The 25870-nt window shown below is 46.9% G+C and overlaps 2 protein-coding genes across 2 annotated transcripts in view; one reads left to right on the top strand and one right to left on the bottom strand.

Annotated features, from left to right (window-relative positions):
• On the bottom strand, nt 1-25355 carry TIMM17B (translocase of inner mitochondrial membrane 17B). The gene is made up of 6 exons (XM_082263788.1): nt 25213-25355; nt 10285-10384; nt 10120-10183; nt 8439-8567; nt 4608-4718; nt 1-181 (listed from the first exon to the last, which is right to left on the bottom strand). The coding sequence occupies exons 1-6, from the start codon at nt 25236-25238 to the stop codon at nt 141-143; spliced, it is 471 nt and encodes a 156-aa protein (XP_082119914.1). The 5' UTR covers nt 25239-25355; the 3' UTR covers nt 1-140.
• Nucleotides 1-25870, top strand: part of PQBP1 (polyglutamine binding protein 1) — a 408542-nt gene that overhangs the window by 361156 nt on the left and 21516 nt on the right. The window lies entirely within an intron of this gene.

The raw sequence follows: 25870 nt of genomic DNA on the forward strand, positions 1-25870 counted from the left end.
TTTCCTAGGAAGATTGTTTATTTCTAACAAAGAATAGGAACATTTGGTGAGCACCCTCTCCATACTCCTCTTCCGCCAGCAGCAGGGATGGTGAAGTGCCGCAGTAACAGCTTCAGCAGGCGCTGTACATGCTGTCACAGTCAGTGTGATACATTGCCTGGCTCCTCTCCAAAAGGGTTGGCTGCAGAACAGAGAGAGTGACACATGAAGGGAAAAGCACCATATTTCACATTCAGGATGTTTGTACAATGAACAGCAGATACAATGATACAAATCTATTAAAAAAGAATACACTGGGGACAAACGCCAAAGGCTAATGTGTATGTCTACCTATTTGGTGAAATTAGATTTCAAATCACAGTTGGAATATGGTTAAATCTGTTATTTACCTTTTCCCATTGTTCCCGGGGGTCAGGTTTCATGTTATTTCAGCAACGGCTTTAAAACTGTGATTTTGGAAATGGATTCTGTCTCTAAAGCCTAGTACACATGGGCCAAATGCCTGTTCAATAAAAACCGTCCGACATTCGGCCCCTGTTTATGGCAGTCTTTCCAATAGAAGCCAGCTTCGGCCGGCTTCTGTCGGATTAGCATGCAGGAAAATAGCAGCTGACCGACTCCCGATGTGAGAACACAATAGCTCAGCGGGGAGATCATTGTACTAACAGTGCATAGTTAGTACATCGGCTCTGACTGGAGCTGTCAGTTTTTGCCAGCGGGTTGAACGGAAAAAAAAAAAACGGATAGTGTGTACGAGGCCTAAGGCATGACATACGTTATATGAATATACAATCACTGTACAACTTCCTATAAAATTTGCCAATAACAATGTTTTGAAAGGTCCCCTTTAAACATTCCATTCTAATTATATGTAATCAGGTAGGCCCTCAAATTACATAGCTATTAGTAAAGCTAAAATATTGCACATTCCAAATGTTACATAGGCAAGCTTACCAATAGCTATATATTACAACCAGGCAGTTCATTTCACCATCAGGTACTAACTGTACAATCTCCAATCTCATTTAGATTTACCAACTATGTAGTGAAAATCCCTGCCTGACTGGACACAAACTGAATGGATGGTAAGGTAGGTCCTCATATTACATAGTTATTAGTAAATCTAAAGGAGATTTTACAGAATGCTATATGTAAGGTAAGATTTACCAACCGATATGGAATCTGAGGACCTGCCTGATGCAATATAAACTGAATGGAATGTTTAGATACAACCTTTAGAAATGTTGGTAAATCTAATGTTGACCATACCCCTCACTAGTATGTGCAGTCTCTTAGAACTATGAACAATTATATTGTTGAAACACAAATTGAATGTAGTATTTTGGTAGGTCGTAACATTAAAAACAGTAGTTTTGGTATAAAATATACAATATAGCCTTATCCACATATCATAAGATTGGGCGCTGTCCAAGCAAAAACAAATAAGAATGGAAAACAATCAGGAATATTCCCATTGACCAACATTGTTTTTCACCCAGAAAAGGTTAAACACCAAAAGGCATCTGCTCAGTCAGTACACAAACCTGCATGTTCAAGCTGGTCAGACTTGGTTCAGTTTTTTTTGTTCAGCCAACGAATAAGCCTGAACCAATTCCCCCACACATTTGCGAGATGGAGAAATCCTCCCCACTGCGCTGTTGTATTCTGACAGCGGGGAGATTTCTAACCCCCCCACCCCTTCCCATTCCCATCTCCATTATAATATACATATCAGCACTGCAGCCATTGGCTACAGCTACTGACTGAGTGGCTTTTACTGGACAGGGCGGTTGAACAGAAGTCTAGGTAGATCAACTTCTGTTCAATTGCTGTAGCCACACATGGATTGAAATTCAGCCAGTCCCTGCCAACTATGCCAAATTTTAATCCATCTATGGCCACCATTAAGGACTGTGCATTTTTATGGAAAGAACTTTTGTAGGATACATTTTCAGCAGTCAGCTCTTTCAACTCTCCATGGCTAGCACAACTCTAAACCCTGGCTTGGACATCCATCCCATCTTCAGCACAGGCATGCCAGCCTGAGACAGGCTTTCCAGCTATGCTAAGCATGTCACTAGACTTTACACTTTGTTGCAGTTTACTACCTGCTTGACAATGTTCTGTGAAAAGTGATTCTGAAGGGGGGAGTCTGGTTCATTATAATAAGCTGATGAACTTAGGAAGTATATCACCAAGACATTGTTGTTGCAGAGTATGCCTAAAATGTGACCTGCATCCTAGTGCAGAGTTATTCACTCAATCAGGAAAATAATTTTTGAAGTTTTGGAGGCATTCTGTACACCAACTGTATACAGAACACCTCCAGGTTGCCATATTGCTTCAACTGGTGGAGCTATATAAATCCTGTATAATAATAATAATAACACTTTTACAGAAAATCACAGAACTGCAGACTGAAATGGAAAAAATTATTTTAACATTATCAAATTACAACGTGGCTTGTGTAGCAATTGTATATATTTATATATGTAGCAATATTTCCAGTCCTTGGGCCTGAGGTGGGTCTGCCATTGTTACCAGTAACACCTCCAACACATTTAAGTTGTGAACCCAGGTGTGAGAACTGAGACAATTACCATTCCGGCATCTTTGGTTTGTTTTGTTTATTGTATATTAGGGTTGGGAGAAGGGAATGAGTGGGATACTCCTCTGGCTCTTCTAGGCTTAACTGGGACACCGTACAGAAAAATGCCCGTTGGCGCTGTCTTAACGCCAGCTGAATGCCGGCCAACGCTTCCTGGCACTTAAGGATACTGACTTGCTGAATAGAGCTAGAACTTCGACTTTAACTTGTTTGTTAACTGTCAAGAACTCTTGACTCCTGACACTCTATTTAGCTCAAAAGTCACTGAACAGCTCCCTCCAGCCCTTCACTGTCTGAGGTAGCTCCTTGTCACTGCTTATGCTGCTGCAACTCTTAACCCTGTAAACTGCACACTGTACACTGACTCTTCAGGGCCCAACCACTGGTGCCCCCTTTACACTTCAGGGTCCTCTGGCTAGGCACCCCCTTTACAGATAGCTGACTCCTGAATCCCTGGGACCTTCACTGGAATGGTCCCCTCTACACTAAGCAGACCCCCAGGGGTAGTTCACAGTACTCACGACCTTGGCAGGCTTTCTTGGAACTGAACCCCTCTTCCTCCACTGGTCCTCAGCACACCAAATCCCCTGTGCAGCTCAACTTAGCACTCTCTGGATTCCCAGGCCGCCACCCGAGACACCCGATCCTTCAGACAGGAGGAGAGACAGCCGTACTCTCCCTCCTGGGACTCTGCTTTCCGCCAAAGACCTTGCATCATGCGTTCCCTCCAAACTTATACCCACTCCCAGAATCCTCTGCGGCATAATCTGCCTTCTGGGGTAGATACAGGCCTGAGTGTGTCTCTGATTGGGTTTCCTCCACTGCCCAATGAGAATCCTCTCATGGAGCCAGTGGAAAGACTCCCCTCTCAGCAGACACACCTGGGAGACATGACAGCCTAGCTGAAATCATGGCCCTGCTGTTAGGCAGCCAAGGCCCACTATACTTTTACCTAGCACCTACCTGTAGGGTGCTACATATATATACACATTATATATATATTATATTATATATATATATATATATACACACATATACATATATACATATATATATATATATATATATATATATATATATATATATATATATATAATTATGGATAGTCTCTAGGCCCCACATTCTAAAATGTAAAAAACTATACTAATAGTTTTACATAATGCGGCAGCATAGATGCATGTAGGACACCCAACATTAGAGGTGATTTATTCTTACAAAGCAAATTATTTTTTGCACACAGGTACCAACTAGTATTCTTCATTTTCTCTTCTCTCTCAATTTCTCTCTCCATCACTCAGCTAGTGTGAACCCATTGTTGACAGAGAGGGGCAGGTGAGGGTCAAACAGGGGATGTTGTGCAACACCCTTTTTATCAACACTGATGACATCACTGCTTGTTAGGATGATGGTGGCTGAAAGGTTGAAATGGTGCAAACTAAAAACTTGTGGCTTTGTGTAACTAAAAGGCAGGCTTAATCCAACTGCTAACTTGTATACATTTTTTGAGCAATTTTTAGGCATCTTATCCAGGCACCCCTGACGAAATCTCAAGGCACCCTGGTTGAAAAAGGCTGGTATATGCTATAATTTTTTTTAGTTTTTATATTTTATTCCCACAAAAGTTGAGTTAATCTTCAAGTTCTCCCATATAGCGCTACTGAAAATCCATTAGATGGTTTAAAAAACAAATGCATCATCTGCCATCCAGTGGATACTCCACAGGAGTGTAAAAAGAACTTACTTGACCCAATGACTGTGCAGTAGCGCAACAGAAATGCCAAGTTTATTTCGTCAGTGCTTTGCTAGGAGTAAGATGGAAATCTTCCTGCCAGGGTCCCAAACTGCTGTAAGGACCTAGTGGGGGGGGGGGGGGGGGGCGAATCAAGTGTTCCCCATTTTAACAGCACTAATGTTTTCAAATGTATATTTGTCTCTATGTATAGGATTCCTATGCTGCACTGCAGATACAGACAGTTTCATGTACTTGTAGTATACTCACGGTTTTGAAACTGCGGCGCTGTGTAGCGAGTGAGGAGGATCCCAACACCTTCAATAAGAGCCAACAAAATGCCTCCCATTAGGGCTGAGCCTACCATTGCCAGAGGGCCACCTGAACAAAAAATTATATAAAAATAAATCTTAGGAGACCTGTAAAGGTCACAAAAATGCTTTTTGTTTCAATGCATATATACCCTTTTTGCAGGTACATTTTTATTTGATTTATAGAAGTTAAAGAGGAGCTCTAGGCTCCCCCAAAAAATTAAGTCAGAAGCTACAAATACTGTAGCTGGTGACTTTTAATATGAAGACACTTACCTATCCAGGGATCCAGCGAATTGAATTGGCTTCAGGTACAGGCCATGGCATCTCAAGTAAGGGAAACAAAGGCAGTAAAGCCTGTTCACAACCGATTTCCTACTGTGCATGTGCGAGCCGAGCTGCGCCTTGTGAATGGTCCCATAGTCTTCTGGGACCTGTGAAGTCTCCCAGAAGGCTGCAGGGAAGGAGAGGGAGTGAACTTCCGGCTCAAATCGCCAAATGTGGGAGGGGGGGGGGAGGGGATGCAAACAAGTGGAACTTCTCCTTTTGGGTGAGTTCCACTTTAAAATGGAGGACTGAAGAACTGCCATTTTTTATCATTTCTCCTAACTTTAAAGTATGTAATTTATGTAACGACAGAAGGTTTAACTTACTGCATTCTATGCAGCAAGGTGAAAAACCTTCTGCATGCAGCTCCCTCCCGCAGCCCCTCCTAAATACATACCTGATCCAGCGAAGTGCAAGAGAGCCGAGGCTGTCTTGGCTCTCTTACTCCTCATTGGCTCAGATACAGCAGTGGGAGCAATCAAAACCAGTGACGAGCGGGGCTCAGAAGAAAGCAAGCACACATGAGTGCCCCCTATAGCAATCAGCTTGCTATAGGTATACTTGGCTTGGGGGTGGAGCCAGGAGCGCCGGCAGGGGAACCGAGAAGAGGAGGATCGGAGCTGCTCTGTGCAAAACCAATGAACAGAGCAGGTAAGTATAACATGTTTGTTATTTTAATAAAATAAAAACAAACCCTTACAAATCACTAAAATTGTTATGCTATCTTAGGCTGCATTTGCATAGGCATGTAACCATGCTGAAAATCAGAGCAATACGAATCTACTGATTCCTGATGCTTGGGTTACCAGTTGTGAGCTGCAGCCATTAAGCCTATACAATGCATAGATGTCGGCAGCTACACTTATTCAGGAAAAGTTCACAAAGTCAGCGATTACCTGCAATGATTGCTGTGGGACCCACATGAAGTGGCGCACTTTGTGTGCATGAAGCCACGACCACTGCAAGTAATTGCTGGCTGTGTGAATAGTCATGAACAGTTGTGGATCGCCTGTGTGGGTTCAATGGCTGATACTATATGCACAAAGCTGGCAATCCCAGCCGCAGGAATCAATAGACTCTTGCCGTTTGGATTTGTAGCATGGCTAATCGCTCATGCGAATGCAGCCTTAAGCTCCGTACACACGAGAAGAAATTCGGCCGAGAAATTTAGTCCGACGACCGATCTGCCGATTTTCGGCTTGTTAGTATGGTGCTTCCGACAACCGACCGAAAAAATCCTGGTGTGAAGGCTATATAATTTTTGTCGACCGTCAAAACATGTCCGATTTTCGTCTCATTAGTACAGATTTCGATGGGGAAGTCATAGGAAATATCACCAATGGGGACACAGACTCATACAAAATATTTTTTGTAGAGTTGGGGGGGGGGGGGGTTTAGTACTTTGAACAGCGATGTTATTGGTGCTTTCCTGTCCTGGAGATGCTCACAGGGCATGTATGTTATATGTGAAAAACTTCAGGTGCTGTGCTATTCCTTCACTGTCCCTTTAAAAGTGCACGTCACCTTAAAGCGTTTGTTACCCTAAAAAAATAAAATAAAAAATTGATCCTGTTCCCTTAAAGCATGTTATATAGCACAGTGCTTGTGCTGTGTCGTTTGGCCCCTTCGATCACCTAAAATACCTGGCTGATCCTGCCAGTTTCTACCCTCTCCTCTGTACACTGACCACAGTGTATCATGGCTGCCGAGCCCCGACACTGTGGTCAGTGTACGTGCCTCAGTCATCTGCAGCCCTGCTCTCTGCTCTCCTGTGTCCTCCTCTGTCCTCCTCCCCCCTTCACTCCCTGCCTGTCTGTCAGCTCCATGTCACAGCCCACCCGCCCCTCCTGCTGCTCAAATAACTATTAATATGTTATATAATCTTTTTGTCTCCTATGCCTGTGTGCCTCTGTCTCTGTGTTTTATAAAACAAATGCTGTATATACCTGATTTCAGTGTGCTGCTCTGCGATCACGTCAGTCGGCGCTCTCTCTCTCTTCCCTCCTCTCCTCCCAAGTGATGTTAGCAGGCGAATCTAGGCCCGCCCCCTGGAGCTGTCAGAGGGGGAGAGGAGAGAGCCAGCCATTCATGTGATCGCCGAGCAGCACACAGAAATCAGGTATATACAGTATAAAACACAGAGGCACACAGGCTTAGGAGACAAACAGGATTATATAAAGTCCTACAAGTGGCTTAAAACCACTTTAAATGTGCATATGAATATACCTTTATATTAGTGCATCATCATAGATATGATACATCAAAACCAAAAAAGCAAAAACAGGTGCAAAAGTGCAAAAAATACTGTAAACATGACCGTAAAAGTTTAAAAGATAAAGTAAGTCTATTCCTCAATGAAAATAGCTATGAAAAAAATCAGTCCATGAAGTGCGCTCAGCAGTGATCTCTGCAGATAATCACTGGCAGTCCGAACAACCATGGATGGCTGTCAAAGTGTGCGGGCTTGACAGTCGCAGCTAGCCACTCACAGGTGCCCCTGCTGCTGTCATTTGCACCAGGCCAAATCGTCCATGTGCATGTACCCCAACTTGCTATTTCTTTGAGCTCTCACATTCATGTTTACAGTATTGTTTGCACTTTTGCTTTTTTTTTGTTTTTATGTATCACCGATATAAAGGTATATTTTTATGCACATTTAAGGCAACATGCACAGCACTCAAAGTATACTGTTACGATTTATCTGATATCAGGATATTGTGCAGATGGCTTTTCATTAGGATATATTTAATGCCTGAGAGTGGATTTACAGGTTTACCCATTTCTTGTATAAATATCCCTGGTAGATGAAATGAAGAAAAAATTTAGCTGGTGGAGTCAGAGACAAAAATTTAAAATGTGACACAGGATTTAATCCCTGAATGCTCTATACCAGTGATGGCGAACCTTGGCACTCCAGAGGTATTGGAACTACATTTCCCATGATGCTCAACAACACTTCAGAGTGCATTAGCATCATGGGAAATGTAGTTCTAAAACATCTGGGGTGCCAAGGTTCGCCATCACTGCTCTATACAAAGTTACAAAAAGTTTTGTCTGACTGGTTCTCTATAAAGATCATTAACTAGGGTTTTGGGACTTCTCATTCTTCCTTCGGGAACAGTTTTCATGTTTTTACTTTTTTGTGGTGCAGATCTATCATTCGGCACCAGCCTCAAGCCAGTGAACAAGCAAACTTAGTGAGAAGTATGTGGATTTACATCCACAGGATGCCCGCCAATTATTTTGTCCTCTGGAATTCAGCTTCCTTATGGCAGCCATGAGCTACTGGAGAGCAGCTATGCGATAATACTGACATAATTCAAGTGTCTGCAAGAACACCAAATGGTTGAAGGGTTTCCTCATTTCAAGTTTTGCTATTCTACAAGGTAAACAAATACATTTCAAAATAAAAAGGTTTTTGCCATACAAGTTTTAGAAATCGCCATTATGCTGGTTTTCTTACTTCGAGAGGCCAGTATGGCTCCTGTAAGTGCTCCGCTGGTGATGGAATTCCATGGATCCTCCTTCCCTCGTACCCTCACTAAGCTGCAATCAATGGTGGAAAACAGGCCACCCCATACCGCAAAGCTGCCTATTGAAGAACACAAAGTGCTAGTTAGAAAGGAAAACACGTGAAAGAAAATTTTATTTAAAAAGCACTTCACTGGACACTATAGAATCCATTTAATTCATTGGCCAAATGTTATAAGCATTCATACAAGCTAAATTAAATCTATCCTTCCTTTACTAATAGACTAATTCCTGTATCATAAGTTCCAACTAGTGGCCAAAATAAGGTATTTTTCTCATTGAGGTATTTCAGAAAACTATGCCCCATTTCGTCCACAAGATGGAGTCAAGTGATACAGAAATGAATCTATTTGAAAAAAATATGGTGAGGTTTTGTTCAGCTTGCACAATTGTTTTAGAAGTAGGCCATTATGTATAACAAAACACCATAGCGATTTTAAAAATTGCCATCTGTTATCCAGAAAGGAAAAAAAAAAATCACTGCATTTTAAAGTCAGAACTGCATGATTTGCATACATGCTCTGGGCCAGCAACTCAAAGTATGTAAGCCACAAGAAAAGATGCATGTGGTTCTGGCAAGCCCAAGGACAGGGCACCGGACTGCTATAAATTGCCATTGATGCCTTGTCAGATTGGTGCAGACACTCAGTCTGACTGGGTGTACTGAATCACATAACTGCAAATGTGCAATGAATCCCAATCAGGGAGTTTGCATGTTCTTCCTGTGCTTCTATGGCAATCCCCTCCACACTCCAAACACATGCTGGTCGATTAATTGGCCCCTATCTAAATTTGCCCTATGTGTGAGCGTGTACTGTACACTATATTGTCAAAGGTATTCGAACGCACTGGTGCGCAGTTATGTTGGGACAGGAAGGGGCCACCCCCAAACTGTTCCCACAAAGTTGGGAGCATGAAATTGTCCAAAATGTCTTGGTATGCTGACGCCTTAAGAGTTCTCTTCACTGGAACTAAGGGGTCTAGCCCAACCCCTGAAAAACAACCTCACACCATAATCCCCCCTCCACCAAATGATTTGGACCAGTGCACAAAGCAAGGTCCATAAAGTCATGGATGAGTAAGTTTGGAGTGGAGGAACTTGACTGGCCTGCACAGAGTCCTGACCTCAACCTGATAGAACACCTTTGGGATGAATTAGAGCGGGGACTGCGAGTCAGACCTTCTCATCCAACATCAGTGCTGACCTCACAAATGCGCTTCTGGAAGAATGGTCAAACATTCCCATAGACACACTCCTAAACCTTGTGGAAGCCTTCCCAGAAGAGTTAAAGCTATTAAAGCTTCAAAGGGTGGGCCAATTCAATAATGAACCCTACGGACTAAGACTAGGATGCCATTAAAGTTCATGTGTGTGTAAAGGCAGACGTCCTAATACTTTTGACAATATAGTGTATCTTCCTACAGTATGTATGTGAGATAGGGACTTTAGATTGTAAGCTCCTTGAGAACAGGGACTAATGTGAATGTACGGTATGTAAAGTGCTGCATAAATTATCTGCACTATATAAATACCTGTAATAAACACCTAATTAATTTCAGTCTACAGTTTATAAGGGTTAGCATTGCAGTTTTACACAAATCGTGGCTCTTACCTCCGATCTGAGGAGCGCGAATCTTCACAGCGTTAACACTGCCCCGGAACCGATGTCTCATTCCCTGACAAGCAAAGAACATGCTGAACATGGAATATCTGTGGTTTCCCACCCATTTCAATTTTAATAAACATCACAAATAAAATAAATGATAAAACTACATACCATTGGGGCATTCCTAAAACCTTTAATTGACTGGAACACACCTCCACCGATGATGCCCATAGTAAAAGCCCCGCCACAATCATCCACAATCCTCCATGGGCTGCAGAAGAGAAGAGATATAATAATAAAGAATAAAAATACGTAGTTTTACATTCATAAATAAAGAAATTATAGAACTATAAGTTTCAGTGCTTAAAGTGGTTGTAAAAAAAAAAAAAAAAAAAAAAAAAAAACACATTCAAGGCAATTGCTAGCATGCATCGCATACTAGCACATTATAAAATACCTTCGAGCGGAGCCCTCCCACAGCGCACTGCCTCTGCTGAGGGGGCCAACATCTTCCTTCTTATGGGTTCACGCGCTCTGGCTTTGCAATTGGCCGGAGCCGCAATGACGTCACTCCCGCACATGCGCGAAGGAGCCCTCGGTTCATTAAAGAGGAAGTAAACCCTCCTCAGGAAGTTGTACCTATAGGTAAGCATATATTAAGGCTTACCTATAGGTACTGTAAATATCTCCTAAACATGCACCGTTTAGGAGATATTTACCTTTAATGCAGCCAGTGACGTCACTGGCGCATGCGCTCTGAAGGAACGGCAGATCGTGCCGTTCCTTCAGAGCCCTGTGCCGTGACCGTCGGCTCCCGCGCGCGTGCGCGGGAGTGACGTCACCGCGGCTCCGGCCAATCAGATGGCCGGATGCCGCGATCCCGGAAGACGGGCGACTATACATGTCGCCCGTCATACAGGTAAGCGGACGGCACGGCGGGGGCTCGTTCTAAGGTAAGTATTTCATAATGAGCTAGTATGCGATGCATACTAGCTCATTATGGGTTTCTCTTTCAGGATGTAAAGAAGAGGAAAAAAAATTTTCTCGGTGTACAACCTCTTTAAAGTAATTGTAAAGTCTCGTTTTTAAAAAAATAAATAAATACCATGTTATACTTACTTCTGTGCAGTTGGTTTTGCACAGGGCAGCCCAGATCCTCCTCTTCTTGGTTCCCTTTTTGCTTCTCCTGGCCCCTCCCTCCTGTTGAGTGCCCGCACAGCAAGCATCTTGCTATGGGGGCACCCGAGCCGAGCTGCAGCTCCGTTTTTTACATTCAGACAGGGAGCTGCCATTTGGCCCCGCCCCCTATCTCCTGATTGGCTGACTGACAGCCACGGGAGCCAATGGCGCTGCGGCTGTGTCTCAGCCAATCAGAAGGGAGAGTCCCGGACGGTCGAGGTACTCGTGGACATCGCTGAATAGAGAGGGGGCTCAGGTAAGTATTAGAGGGTGCTGGGTTGGCTGCAGTGGCGGTTTTAGGCACGGGCGAACGGGGCAACAGGGCGGCATTTTTTCATAACACGTGGGGGGCGGCATGCCCGGGCCGCGGACCGGTACCGGTCCATGGATCAAATGGTACCGGACCGCCCGAGCCCCGTTCGCCCATGCCTTAAACCGCTGCCGAGCCCGCCGAGCCCGCCCATTGTGTGACAATAGCGAATGAAAATTCGCTATTGTCACACTGATCCTCCTCCTGGCCAATCAGGGAGCGGGTCCTCCCGCTTCCTGATTGGCCGAAAGGCAAACCTCATGCCATTGGCCGAGGAGGAGACGCCGCGGGAGGACTGAAGAGACGTGAAGAGAAGTGAGGTAAGTGCTGTGCACGGATGGGTCTCGCGGGGCGGGGGACGCTGGCGCTCTGCATTGTAAAGTGGCACTCTGGTATGGCATTGTCTACAGTGAAAGGGGTCATTGCTGTGGCGCTCTGCATTAAAGGGGGCAATGCTGTGGCATCTATACATTGAAAGGGGGCATTGCTGTTGCGCTCTGCATTGAAAGGGGGCATTGCTGTGGCGCTCTGCATTAAAGGGGGCATTGCTGTGGCGCTCTGCATTAAAGGGGGCATTGCTGTGGCGCTCTGCATTAAAGGGGGCATTGCTGTGGCGCTCTGCATTAAAGGGGGCATTGCTGTGGCGCTCTGCATTAAAGGGGGCATTGCTGTGGCGCTCTGCATTAAAGGGGGCATTGCTGTAGCGCTCTGCATTTATTGGGGGCATTGCTGTGGCACTCTGCTTTTATTGGGGGCATTGCTGTGGCACTCTGCTTTTATTGGGGGCAACAATGCTGTGACACTCTGCATTTATTGGGGGCAATGCTGTGGCACTCTGAATTTATTGTTATGTTGTCATGTTATGTTATTTTTTTTTTTTTTGGGGGGGGGGCGCCGGGAGGGAGTCTTGCCCGGGGGGCAATTTAATGTAGAACCGCCACTGGTTGGCTGCTACAGACAGAAGGCTTTAAGATAAAAAAAACCTTCTGCTTTTACAACTCCTTTAAAATATCACAAAAGGAAAAAAACTTTCTTTTCGTTTTAGATAGAGTGGAGATGGATTAGAACACCTTCCAGGTTTTCATTTCTCATTAGGCAGATTCACGCTCTCTATTTGTCCTGTTTACCAATTATCATTAAAAGTGAAAGTAAAAGAAAATCCCAATATTTGGATTGTCCCCAGAGCAGTAATAGATTGGAAATCTTCAATTGGGGACAATAGTTCTGGTGACCTGGGGGTCCCCAAGGAATTCCTGTAAAGTCTCGCTTTTTTCTGCCTAAAAATAACACATGTTATACTTACCTGCTCTGTGTAGTGGTTTTGCACAGAGCAACCTGGATCCTCCTCTTCTGGGTCCCTCTTCGGGTGCTCCTGGTTCCTCCCTTCTGCCGACTCCCCCCCCCCCCCCCCCACCAAGCAGCTTGCTATGGGGGCACCCGAGCCGAGCCGCAGATCCGTGTGTCCATTCAGTCACGGAGCCCTGCCTAGCCCCCCCCCCCCCATCTCTCTCCCTTCATTGGCTCACTGACTTTGATGGACAGCAGGGGGAGCCAATGGCGCTCCTGTCTCAGACAACGTGGAGGAGAGTCCCAGGAAGCTGAGTATCTTCTTCAACATTGCTGGATAGAGATGGGGCTCAGGTAAGTATTAGGGGGGCTAAGAGGGGCTTCTGCACACAGAAGATTTTTTATCGTAATGCATAGAATACATTACAATAAAACAACTTCTGCCTTTACCATCACTTTAACCACTTCTGGACCAGAAGGATTTGCCCCCTTAAAGACCAGGCGATTTTTACGATTCAGCACTGCACTACTTTAACAGACAATTGCGCGGTTGTGCAACACTGTACTGACACAAAATTGTCCTTTTTTCCCCCACAAATCAAGCTTTCTTTTGGTGGTATTTGATCACTTGTGCGATTTTTATTTTTTGCACTATAAACAAAAAAAACAGCGACAATTCTGAAAAAAAAAATATTTTTCACATTCTGCTATATAACATTCCAAAAAAATAAAAAAAAAATTTAAAAATCAAAATTGTTCATCCTTTTAGGCCAATTTTATTTTGCTACCTATTTATGATTTAAAAAAAAAAAAAAAAAAAAAATCGCAATAAATGTATTTTGATTGGTTTGTGCAAAAGTTATCGAGTCTACAAACTAGGGGAAAGATTTGTCATTTTTATTTGCTTCATTTTTTTTACCAGTAATGGCGGCAATCTGCGATTTTTAGCAGGACTTCGAAATTGCGGCGGAAAAATCGGACCCCTAACTGACATTTTTGACACTTTTGGGGGTACCAGTGACATTACTACAGTAATCAGTGCTACAAATATGCACTGTTACTGTAATAATGACATTGGCAGGGAAGGGGTTAACCCAGGGGTGATCAAAGGGTTAAGCGTGAGCCTAGGGGGGTGTTTACTAACCATAAGTTTACAGTAAGTGGCAAACTGAGAAAAGGTGATTAAGGCTTTGCCCGGAAGGTCTGTGATCCTGTGGGTAAAAAAATAACAATAAAGGCCAAGTTCACCTTCTGGGGAAAAAAAAAGTGCATTTAATATTTTTTTCCACAGGAGCCTGCAAAGCATTGCACCCACAATCTGTGAATCGTGGGTACAGTCAGGCTCCTGCGGAAACTTTTGCCAGCTTTCTGCCTGTACCTCAGTATGGGCTTTCATTTAGAAAGCTAGAGGAAACCAACCCTGTTCAATTTATTCATAAACAGCATTGAGGACGGGATCAGGAGTTCGATATCAGTTTTTGCAGATGGCACAAAATTGGGCAGGGCAATAACTGCACAGCATGAAGCAGATATCCTACAGAATGACCTGGACAAAATTACGGAGTGGGCAACGACATGGCAAATGAGGTTTAATGTGGAGAAGTATAAGGTTTTGCACTTGGGGACTAGAAACATAAAAGCACAATACACTTTAGGAGGGGAACCTCTGGGGGAATCAAAAATGGAGAAAGATCTGGGAGTCTTGGTTGATGATAGACTAAGCAATAGCATGGAATGTCAAGCGGCAGGGGATGTATTCCAGAGATAAGACTATAATCCTTCCACTTTATAAAACTCTGGTCCGACCACATCTGGAGTATTCTGTCCAGTTCTGGTCGCCAGTCCTCAGGAGGGATGTGTTGGAGCTGGAGAGAGTCCAGAGAAGAGCAACTAAACTGATTAGGGGGTTGGAGGACCTTAACTATGAAGAGCGTCTGCAATCGCTTGATTTATTCTCCCTGGAGAAGAGACGCCTGAGAAGGGACATGATAGCAATTTATAAATATCTCAATGGTGATCTCAGCTTAGAAAAAAAGCTGTTCGGTCGAAGGGCTGAGGACTCGAGGGCATACAATGCGATTAGAGGAGAAGCGTTTTAACCTCACGCAACGCGGGGGGGGGTTCTATACTGTTAGGGCTACAAGATTGTGGAATTCTCTACCACAAGAGGTGGTTTCTGCGGGAAGTATGGTGGCTTTCAAAAGACTTAGGGCTCTTTCACACGGGCGATCTGATCAGATCCGCCTTTCAGTTTTTTAGGCGGATCTGATCGGATCCTCCATGCAGCTCTATGGGGTAGCGGATGTCAGCGGAGACACCTCCACTGACACCCGCTGCCATCCGTATCCAATCCTGTCTGCGAAATCTGGACGGATGGAAACCCTATTTTTCCATCTGTTCAGTAATTGGATCGGATCTGATGAGAGTGGACAGGCGGTCCGCTCTCATCCGATCCCAATAGAGGGCAGCAGGGGCTGAGACACCTCCCTCTCCGCTCTGCAAGTGGAGACGGAGCTGTCATCTGCCGGATCGAAACCTCGCTGAGCAACACGGATCCGCCTACGGAGGCGGACTGTGTGAAAGAGCCCTTAGACGTACATCTCAAGGATGAAGGATCAGAACATTCAGGGGTATGAGAGATGATTACAGTCACACACACCTGTATACAGGTTGAACTGGATGGACTATTGTCTTTATTCAACCTCACCTACTATGTAAATGTCAATGGACTACGAGTGTGCCCATTACTGCAATCGTAGTCCATGGAAAACTACAAGTCTGTGTGCCGTGGTGACAGACAGGACATTCATTCACAGATCTCAATGAATGAATGATGCAGCTGTGAAGACAGAGCCCCACACAGTTGCAATCATTTTAAATGTGGCAGTGGCTGTGGAGGAGGGGAAACCCAACATGCTGTCATGGAGTGAGGGGGTCTGGGGGTGGGCAGTGGGTTCTTAGGAACATGTTACATGTAACACCCTAAACAATGGACGTAACATGTAATAAGTTCCTAAAGGTAAACTTAGCCTTTATATCTATGTCTGCACACAAGTTAGACAGGTGTGTTACATCAAAGTGGATTTTCTTTGTGTGTCAACGTGTTTTGAAGCATGTTGATACATTTTTAAATTTAGAATAGACAGGGTTAATACCAGTTACCAACCCATCAAAACACGTTATACTGTATGCATTTTGATGTGCTGCCATTGACTTCTATGGACCTTCCAATGCACTAAAGAGCAGAAAAAAATACACATGCGCTATTTTTCAAAACGCACTGCACTACAGATGGGAACAGGCACTATTTTTATAGTAGGGAAGTTGGACACGTGTTTTAGTGAACTGCAACACGTGGGTTAGAGCGGTTACATAGTTGCATAGTTAGGTTGAAAAAAGACACAAGTCCATCTGGCTCAACCAATAAAAAACAAAAAACAGTAAAGAAAACCCAACCATACAATGCCATATACACAATCCTATACCCACAGTTGATCCAGAGGAAGGCGAAAAACCTGTGTGATCCTGAAGCTGTGGCCAGGACCTTCTAGGACCCAACGATCGGCCTGGGAAGGACCTCTGCCCGCTGTACCTCCAGCACCCTTGTTGTGCCACTGTCAGGGCCTGGACTTGAACATGGGACCTCTTCTGTGTCTGGCAATGACTCTTCTCGCTGAGCTACTGGAGATGCTGGACAGCACCCTGTTTGATCTATTGGACAACCCTGAGCCATATCTCTGCACTTCCTGTTTGCCAGATTATTGTGCTCTCTTCAGCCGGTATCTCGCTCTTGTCTTCCCTGCTGCCGTCCATATATTGCTACCACTCATTATAGACCCTTGGCTTATTCATCGACTACGTTTCTGTCTGATTCCAACATGCAACTACTTGTTACTGACCTTTGGCTTGTTTACTGACTACGCTTCTATTTGATCCTTACCTGCTTATCTGCTAACAGCTTGCTCACCTCCTGATGGGGTGATCCTGAGGAATACAACCTGGTACTAATGCAGCAAAATCCATCTACACCATCAGGAGCTCTGGTGAACACCAGTTAGTACTTAGACTTCGCACCTGACTGCCTGTGTACCTATCCTGCTGGTCGGTGGTAGTCCCGGTACTGCTATAGCAAATAGTCTTCAAACCTGACCCTTGATTGTGATAGCCATATTACTGCCTACCCTGCTGTGCCCGGATTACTGCCCTGTATGCTGGACTTAGCCCTTGCTGTGCGACATTGCTGCCTACCCTGCTATGCTGGACCTAACCCTTGCTGTGCCACATTGCTACCTACCCTGCTGTAACCAGATTACTGCCCTGTGTGCTGGACTTAGCCCTTGCTCTGCCACAATTACTGCCCTGTGTGATGGACATAGCCTTTGCCCTGCCACACCGCTATCTTTCCTTGCTGTGCCCAGATTACTGCCCCGTGTGACGGACATAGCCCTTGCTCTGCCACATTGCTACCTTTCCTTGCTGTGCCCAGATTACTGCCCTGTGTGCTGGACTTAGCCCTTGCTCTGCCACGATTACTGCCCTGTGTGATGGACATAGCCTTTGCCCTGCCACATCACTATCTTTCCTTGCTGTGCCCAGATTACTGCCCCGTGTGACGGACATAGCCCTTGCTCTGCCACATTGCTACCTTTCCTTGCTGTGCCCAGATTACTGCCCTGTGTGACGGACATAGCCCTTGCTCTGCCACATTGCTATCTACTCTGCTGTGCCCAGATTACTGCCCTGTGTGCTGGACTTAGTCCATGCTGTGCTACATAGCTGCCTACCCTGCTGTGCACGGATTACTGGATTTGACCCTTGTTGTGCCAGATTGCCCTGATTTCCTGTCTGTGCTTGTACAGTCCTTGTGAACATATCCTTGTCCAATTCTCTGTTGGCCTGATTTCTGAATAAAAGAACCCTTGTGATCACTCCTGCGCTGGGTGTGAGTTCTGCCCACATTTTGTCGCAGTGTCTTCCAACCTTGTGCTTTTGTTTTAAATTTTATGAGCTGCAGCCGGGTCATTTGCACCCCACAACATAAACAAAGGGGTGGGAATGGCCAAGCTGTAGCTGACTGATTTATAAAAAGAGCACAAAGTTCGGAGGATCCCCTAGCTCATCTCTACTGACTTGTTTTTAAAGGAGAAGGCTCTGGGGTCATTAACCTTGGAGGACAGCAATCCCAACATCACTGGCTGCATGCCTACTATGGTTCAGGGATTATTTTTATTTTTCTTTGAGCCCGTGGTGCAGTACACAAAAACTAAACAGCAAAAGTGAAAAAAGCGATCGCTCCCTGTGGAAACAGAACATGGCAGACCGCTGTTCTGTCAGTTATAAACACAGGTATCCTGTGTTCCTCTCATTTAGGATCACAGGTCTCTGTATTCATGCAGCAAGCCCAACCCCCATACAGTTATAAAGCACCCCCTAGGGACACATTTAACCCTTTTATCACCCCTAGGTTAACCCCTTCCTTGCCAGTGTCATTATTACAGTAACAGTGCATATTTTTAGCACTGATTACTGTAGTAATGTCACTGGTATCCTCCAAAAATGGCAGTTAGGTGTCCCATCTGTCCACTGCAATGGCGCAGTCCCGCTAAAAATCACTGATCGCCGCCATTACTAGTAAAATAAATAAAAATGACATATATCTTTCCCCTACTTTTGCGAAAACCCATCAAAAACTGAATTTTTGTAAAATCTTACCTGTAAAATTCCTTTCTCTGAGTCCTCCGACAGTCGCCGCCTCTTCATATTCGTCACTATGGGGTTATTGACCTTTTCTCCGTAGGAGTAGCTAGGCAACAGAATATGTCAATATTAAAAGCTTTTAGCATATCCCACCCCCAGGGGGTGGTCCCCTCAGTCAATACCCTCCTGCTTCCTGTATCCATACCTCAGTTTCAGTAGAACAGCAGTAGAGTACATAAACAAAGGGGCGGGGGCGGCGACTGTCGGAGGACTCAGAGAAAGGAATTTTACAGGTAAGATTTTACAAAAATTCCGTTTTCTCTTACGTCCTCCGACAGTCGCCGCCTCTTCATATTCGTCACTATGGGGACGTCCCAAAGCAGTGCATACATGAGGGGTGGGAAACGCAGCCGCGCCTAAGGCAACGCAGGACCCACATTAGAGAAAGGAACCTTACCAAAGGAAGGAAACCAGCTGGGTAGCATGAAAAAAAACTTTGCTCAACAGGAGCAACAACCCATGAAGAACAAATAACCTTGGGATAAAAACATCCCAAACAGCCAAAGGGCCCAAAAATAAGGGACCCTAAGGTACTGCCGCACTAAGAACCTTGCGGCCAAAGGAAGCATCTGCCGATGCCTGAACATCCATTTTATAGAACTTTGAGAAGGTGTGAACGGACGACCAAGTCGCCGCCTTACACACCTGGGCCACAGAAGCTCGATGATGACAGGCCCAAGACGTACTCAGAGATCTGGTAGAGTGCGCCTTCACAGGCATAGGGGGAACTTTTCCCTTCAAAACATATGCCTGCTCAATAGTCTGTCTGATCCATTTGGCGATGGTAGAAGCCGACGCCGCCTAGCCCTTCCGAGGCCCCTCAGGAAGGACAAATAGAGAATCCGTCTTGCGAAAGGATTTAGTCGCTGACAAGTAAACCCTGATCGCCCGAACAACATCCAAGGAATGTAAATCCACCTCCCTCGGATGCTTAGGCTTCATGCAAAGTGAGGGCAAGACAATGTCCTCATTGAGATGAAATTCCGAGATCCTCTTCGGAAGAAAAGAAGGGTTAGGTCGCCAGACCACCTTATCCAAGTGAATCACCAAATACGGAGACCTGCAGGACAAGGCTGCCAGCTCCGACACTCTGCGAGCCGAAGTGATCGCCACCAAAAAAGCGACCTTCTTGGACAACAGAGACAACGAGATCTCCCTGATCTTTTCAAAGGGAGCATGTTGCAACACGGACAGAACGAGGTTCAAGTCCCATGGAGGCAAAGGCTCCCTCCTAGGAGGGACCAGGTGTCGCACCCCTTGAACAAAAGTGCTAACCAAAGAGTTAGACGCCACAGGACGTTGAAAAAGAACAGCCTGCGCAGAAATCTGACCCTTAATCGTGGCCAACGCCAAACGCTGATCCACACCCGTTTGAAGGAAAGACAACACCCTAGACACCGAGTATGAGCGAGGGGAAAACCCCCTGGACTTACACCAGGCAAAATAGGCCTTCCAAGTACGGTAGTAAACCTTCCCCGAAGAAGTCTTTCTAGCGTTGATCAAAGTATGAATGACCTCCGGGGAGAGACCCCTATCCCTCAGGACTTCGGTTTCAACAGCCAGGCCGTCAAAGCCAGCGACTGTAAAGCAGGATGGAATATCGGTCCTTGAGACAGAAGATCTTCTCGAAGAGGCAGACGCCATGGAGCGTCGACCACCAGATTCACGAGGTCTGCGTACCAAGACCGGCGAGGCCAGTCTGGCGCCACCAGAATCACTGTGAGCGGTTCCGAGGCCAACCTGCGAAGGAACCTGGATAGTAACTGAATCGGTGGGAATGCATACATCAGTCGATACTGATGCCACGGAGCCACTAACGCGTCCGACGCGTCTGCCCGAGGATCGCGCGTCCGTGCCACGAACCTTCCAACCTTGTTGTTCAGACGAGACGCGAACAGGTCCACATCTGGAAGACCCCACTTCGCGCACAACATCTGGAAGACATCCGGGTGGAGCGACCATTCCCCCTGGTCCAGGGTCTGGCTACTCAGATAATCCGCCTGCCAGTTCTCCACCCCCGGAATGTGAACCGCCGTGATCGCCGGGACGTGCGTCTCGGCCCAAGACAGAATGTCGGCCACCTCCCGAGCCGCTCGGGCACTCCTGGTGCCCCCTTGGTGGTTGATGTAGGCCACCGCTGTGGCATTGTCCGTCTGCACCCGAACCGGACGGCCCTGAAGTCTGTCCGTCCAACGTCGAAGGCAGAGATTTATCGCCCGCAATTCCAGAATGTTTATCGGAAGGGAGGATTCCCCCTCCGACCAAGTACCCTGGGCGGACAGAACGCCCAGAACACCACCCCAGCCCGACAGGCTGGCATCCGTGGTGATCACCGTCCACGAAAGAGGGCGAAAAGACTTGCCCCCCGACACCGCCGGGGACTGTAGCCACCACAGAAGATCCCTTCTGGTGCGAGGACTCAACGAGATCTGAAGATCCAGAGATTGCGGTCGCCCGTCCCACCTGGACAGGATCTCCGCTTGGAGACCCCTCGTGTGAAACTGGGCAAAGGGAATCGCCTCGAAAGCCGAGACCATCAATCCCAGACACCTCATGCCTGTCCGGAGGGACGAGCACGGAACGTCCCGGAGAGACCGTACTTCTTCCTGAAGCGTCCTGAGCTTGTCTTCCGGCAGGAAGACCTTCGCCTGAACAGAGTCCAGGATCATTCCCAGGTAGGGAAGACGAACCGACGGGCACAGCGTCGATTTCGGAAAGTTTATCGTCCAACCAAACTCCTGTAGAGTTTGCATCGTGACGGACAAGTCTTGCACCAGACCCTGACTGGTCGCAGACCGAACCAGAATGTCGTCCAGATACCCCAGGACCGAGATGCCCTGGGCTCTCAATAAAGCCAGAACCGGTGCAAGCACCTTGGTGAACACCCGCGGAGCCAAGGCGAGACCAAAAGGTAGCGCCACGAATTGGTAATGATCCTCCGCAATGGCGAATCAAAGGTACCTCTGGTGACCCTCGAAAATGGGGATGTGAAGGTACGCATCCTTCAAATCGATGGATGCCATGAATTCTCCCGGAACCAGAGCAGCCACCACCGAGCGCAGGGATTCCATGCGGAACTTGCAAACCCGCACAAAGCGGTTCAGAGCTTTTAAGTCCAGAATTGGACGTACCTTGCCCTCCTTCCTGGGCACAGTGAACAGATTTGAATAAAACCCCCGAAATCTGTCCCGATGAGGCACCGGAACCACCACTCCCTGAGCCCGCAGGTCCCGCACCGCCAGGTGCAGATCTCGCAAACGCTCCGGAGACAGTTGAAGATTTGAGGGAAAAAATCTGCTCGCCGGCCGAGAGAGAAACTTGATCTTGTAACCGGACCGAACGATCTCCTGAACCCACCTGTCCCGAACGCGGGCCAGCCAGGGTTGAAGAAAACCGAGCAAACGTCCCCCCACCCCAGAACTGGGTGAGGGCGCCCCTTCAGGCCGCATTGTTATGGGCAGCGGACCCGGACTGACTGGACTTCTGCTTACCTGTCCACGGCATCTTTTGGGAGCCTTGACCTTTGAATGGTTTGCCCTTATAGTGCGACCGAAAGGCACGAAAGGACCCCTGAGAGGGTCTAAACAAAGCATGCTTTTTACCTTGAGCACCCTTAGCCTTGTGAGACTGGGGCAAGAGCGTGCTCTTACCCCCAGAGATCCCCTTTATCAGCGTATCCAGGGAGTCGCCAAAAAGGCGAGATCCCGTATAGGGCAGATTAGCCAAAGTTTTGCAAGAAGATTGGTCCACAGACCAACATTTCAGCCAAATCAAGCGGCGTGTCAATACCGCCACACTGTGCACACGTGCAGCCAAAGGGATTACATCTAAGTCCGCATCACACAAATACATGACACCCTGATGAATTTGATCCACCATAGCGAACGTTGTCGGCGGGGCAGAATCAGCCACCAGGACGCGCCTGAGCACCTGCGTCCAATCTGCGACAGCCTGAGCTGCCATAAGGGAAGCAAAAATAGCTTTTAGCATGGAACCGGTAACCGAGTAAGTATGGCGGGCAAGAGACTCCAGTCTCCTGTCCGTGGGATCCCGGAACACCGGGGTATCCTCTACCGGAATCGCAGTAGATTTATTCAAAACCGCCACCGCGTGATCCACCGGAGGCGGCACACACCAACGTTCATCAGTGATGGGCGTGAAAGGGTAACGCAGCTTGAACCTACTTGGCACAGCAAAAGGCTTCCTTATATTGCGCCATTGTTCACTAACAGCGCGCTGAAAATCCTCAGTGCAAGGAAAAACCTGCGATGATTTGCGTCTCCGCTGCGTCCCATAAGAAGCCAGGACAGCAGGAGGACATGGTTCATCCTGCAAATGCAGCGTTTGTTTGATAGAAGCAACCAATTCATCCATGATTGCAAGCTCTTCAGACGAGCCAGGGGGGGAATCTTCAACCCCTTCAACCTCTGCCTCTCCTTCCGACCCTACAAAGTCCAGGGACGAACGGGACCCCAATAAGGGGACCCCAGCCATAGCAGCCCCATCACCATCACCCTCTGAATCAGAGGAAATTGAAACTCTGGGCCGTTTTGTGGATTGAGCAGCCACAAGCATCTGCACCTGAGCAGCTAGGTTAGCCACAATGGTAGCCAAGTCGCCCCCCCTCGGGGGAAGCAGCAGACCCTTGGCCCCCCACTAAAGTGGGAGGAAATTTGCTTTCCTGAGAATCCATGCCCCAAAAGTTTGCAGGAAAAAAAGGGGTACTGCCCCTTTAAGAGCGCGGCGAGCGTAGCCCCCCCCCCCCCCCCGCACACACACACACACACACAGCACACACCGACCCCCACAGGGAGAAGTACAAAAAACTTAGGCAAGAAATACAGGAATAAGGAAGGTAAACCTGGAGAGATCCCTCAGGCTGCTGCATCGATCGCTGGTCTCAGGGCAAAGGAAGTGATGTAACACAGACCGCTCCTATAAAGCCTATGGAAGGCTCCACACACATGGCCGCCGGTGGGGGACTGCAAAAGGCAGAGCATACAGCGCTGACATGTGGTCTGAGCGACCGCCGCCAAAATGGCGGCGCTTGGCGCCAAAAACGCCGCTCGCCTCACACAGCAATGGCCAGCATATGCTAATAATAAAAAAATGGCGGACCGCAGCAGCGGCCGCCGCATGTATGCATAAACATGTCTCACATCATGCCCCACAGCATACAGCATGTCACACAGAGAAAATACACCGCTTGCAACACAGCACAGTGCAGGATGGCCCCCCTCCTTGCAGCCCACAGAAGGCAGCAAACCAGACAGGGAGCCCAATAGTGTGTACAGAAAAGCAGGGTTACACAGTCCTAGACTGACACCCACTAAAACAGACAGGTCCCCACACAGAGTACACTTACCTTCCGAACGGCGTGGGGAGCCCGCCCAAGAGATTAAGCCGCTGCACAAAAGACAGGGAGAGTCGCAGCCAGGAGGCAGTAGAACTGGGGTGCGAAACCGCATGGCGTCCAGTGAGGTAGCCACCTCACCGCAGCATCCCTGCAGCGAACAGGGATGGGTCGTTCACACATGCCAGGAAAAAACCTGACTGAACGCTCGATGGCTGGCTGGGAAGCCACTGGCCCACAACCTGCGACCAGGGGGGCCAGCCCGAGACCCAGCCCGCACGATCCTCTTCATCAGAAGAACTAACTAACGCTGAAAAAATTAACAGCTAAGTAAAGAGAGAGAAAAACACTCAAATAAAATCAAAAAGAAGATAAAGGCTGAGACAAAAAGCCCCAGCACAGAAACAGCCTGCTACTCCTGATATCTAGACAATGAAACTGAGGTATGGATACAGGAAGCAGGAGGGTATTGACTGAGGGGACCACCCCCTGGGGGTGGGATATGCTAAAAGCTTTAATATTGACATATTCTGTTGCCTAGCTACTCCTACGGAGAAAAGGTCAATAACCCCATAGTGACGAATATGAAGAGGCGGCGACTGTCGGAGGACATAAGAGAAATACACTTATTGGGATTTTATTACCAAAAATATGTAGCAGAATACACATTGGCCTAAAATGATGAAAAAATTAGATTTTAATTTTTTTTTTTTATATTGGGAATGTTATATAGCAGAAAGTTTTTTTTTTTCAGAATTGTCTGTCTTTTTTTGTTTATAGCGCAAAACATAAAAACCGCACAGGTGATCAAATCCCACCAAAAGAAAGCTCTATTTGTGGGGAAAAAAAGGACAGGAAAATTATTTGGGTACTGCGATGCACGACCGCACAAGTGTCAGTTAAAGCAAAAAATGGCCTAGGGGGTAAAAAGTACAAAAGTGGTAAACATGGGGGGAAAATTCCCAGAGGGGTCACCAACAACCATGCTGTCCACAACTGGCCAACATCATAGCATCCCCCAGCATGCCTTGCCCCTGACCTATAGAAAGCATTGACCCCCAGAATTCTCTGCTTCTAAAGCCAACCTCCCAGCATGCTGTGCGCCATGTTGACATTAAACCTCCCACAGAGCTCAGCTGGGTAGTCCCAGCACCCCTCAACCGCACCCACAATTCGTACAAAATAGAGAAAACTCCCATAATGCCCAGGTTACCATGGTTCCCGCACATATTCCTCCATTCTGTCAGGGAAGGCGTAAAGATGCGGTCATTGCCCTTTTAAGAAGGCGGGTCACGTGACGTGGCAGGTTTACTCTCTTTGGCGAACCAGCGACCAATCGCCGCTGGGGACGAGTTGTTGGAGCGAGGCGTGGAACGCAGCGCTGTGTTGGGTCATGATGTCATCAAGCTGCGTCTCTGCTTTCTCGGGACCTGGAAATTGCAGAGTGGGAGTTGGTGAGTCGTGCTTAGTCCGTTCGCCGGGTACACACAGAGGGAGGTCAGTGCTGATACTTGTAGTTCTCCATCAGCAGGGAAAGGGGGTTCTCTGCCTATGGTGGCAAACCAAAATAAGAAGCATGCAGCTGAATCATTTCATGTTGTATTACAGAGTTGTTAGAGGCGCCCTAATTGGTTGTTATTCCTTTTTATTAGAGGGCCTCTGTCTGTATCAGCAATGCACAATGGTGCCCGGGTGTCACTGCCAGGCCTTGTAGTGACGCAGAGCTGATCTGCCCTATTTCTCCCATCACATCTAACCCCAGCCTAACCCTTGTTTCCTGCTCCTCGTGTCTGCATATCACAGGTCATCATAGGTCATCACAGGCTGACTCCCCCATTCCTAGGCTGACTCCCCCATTCCTAGGCTGACTC

Source organism: Pelophylax lessonae (assembly GCF_965119305.1).
Source record: "Pelophylax lessonae genome assembly, chromosome: 7".
Taxonomy (NCBI): Eukaryota; Metazoa; Chordata; class Amphibia; order Anura; family Ranidae; genus Pelophylax; species Pelophylax lessonae.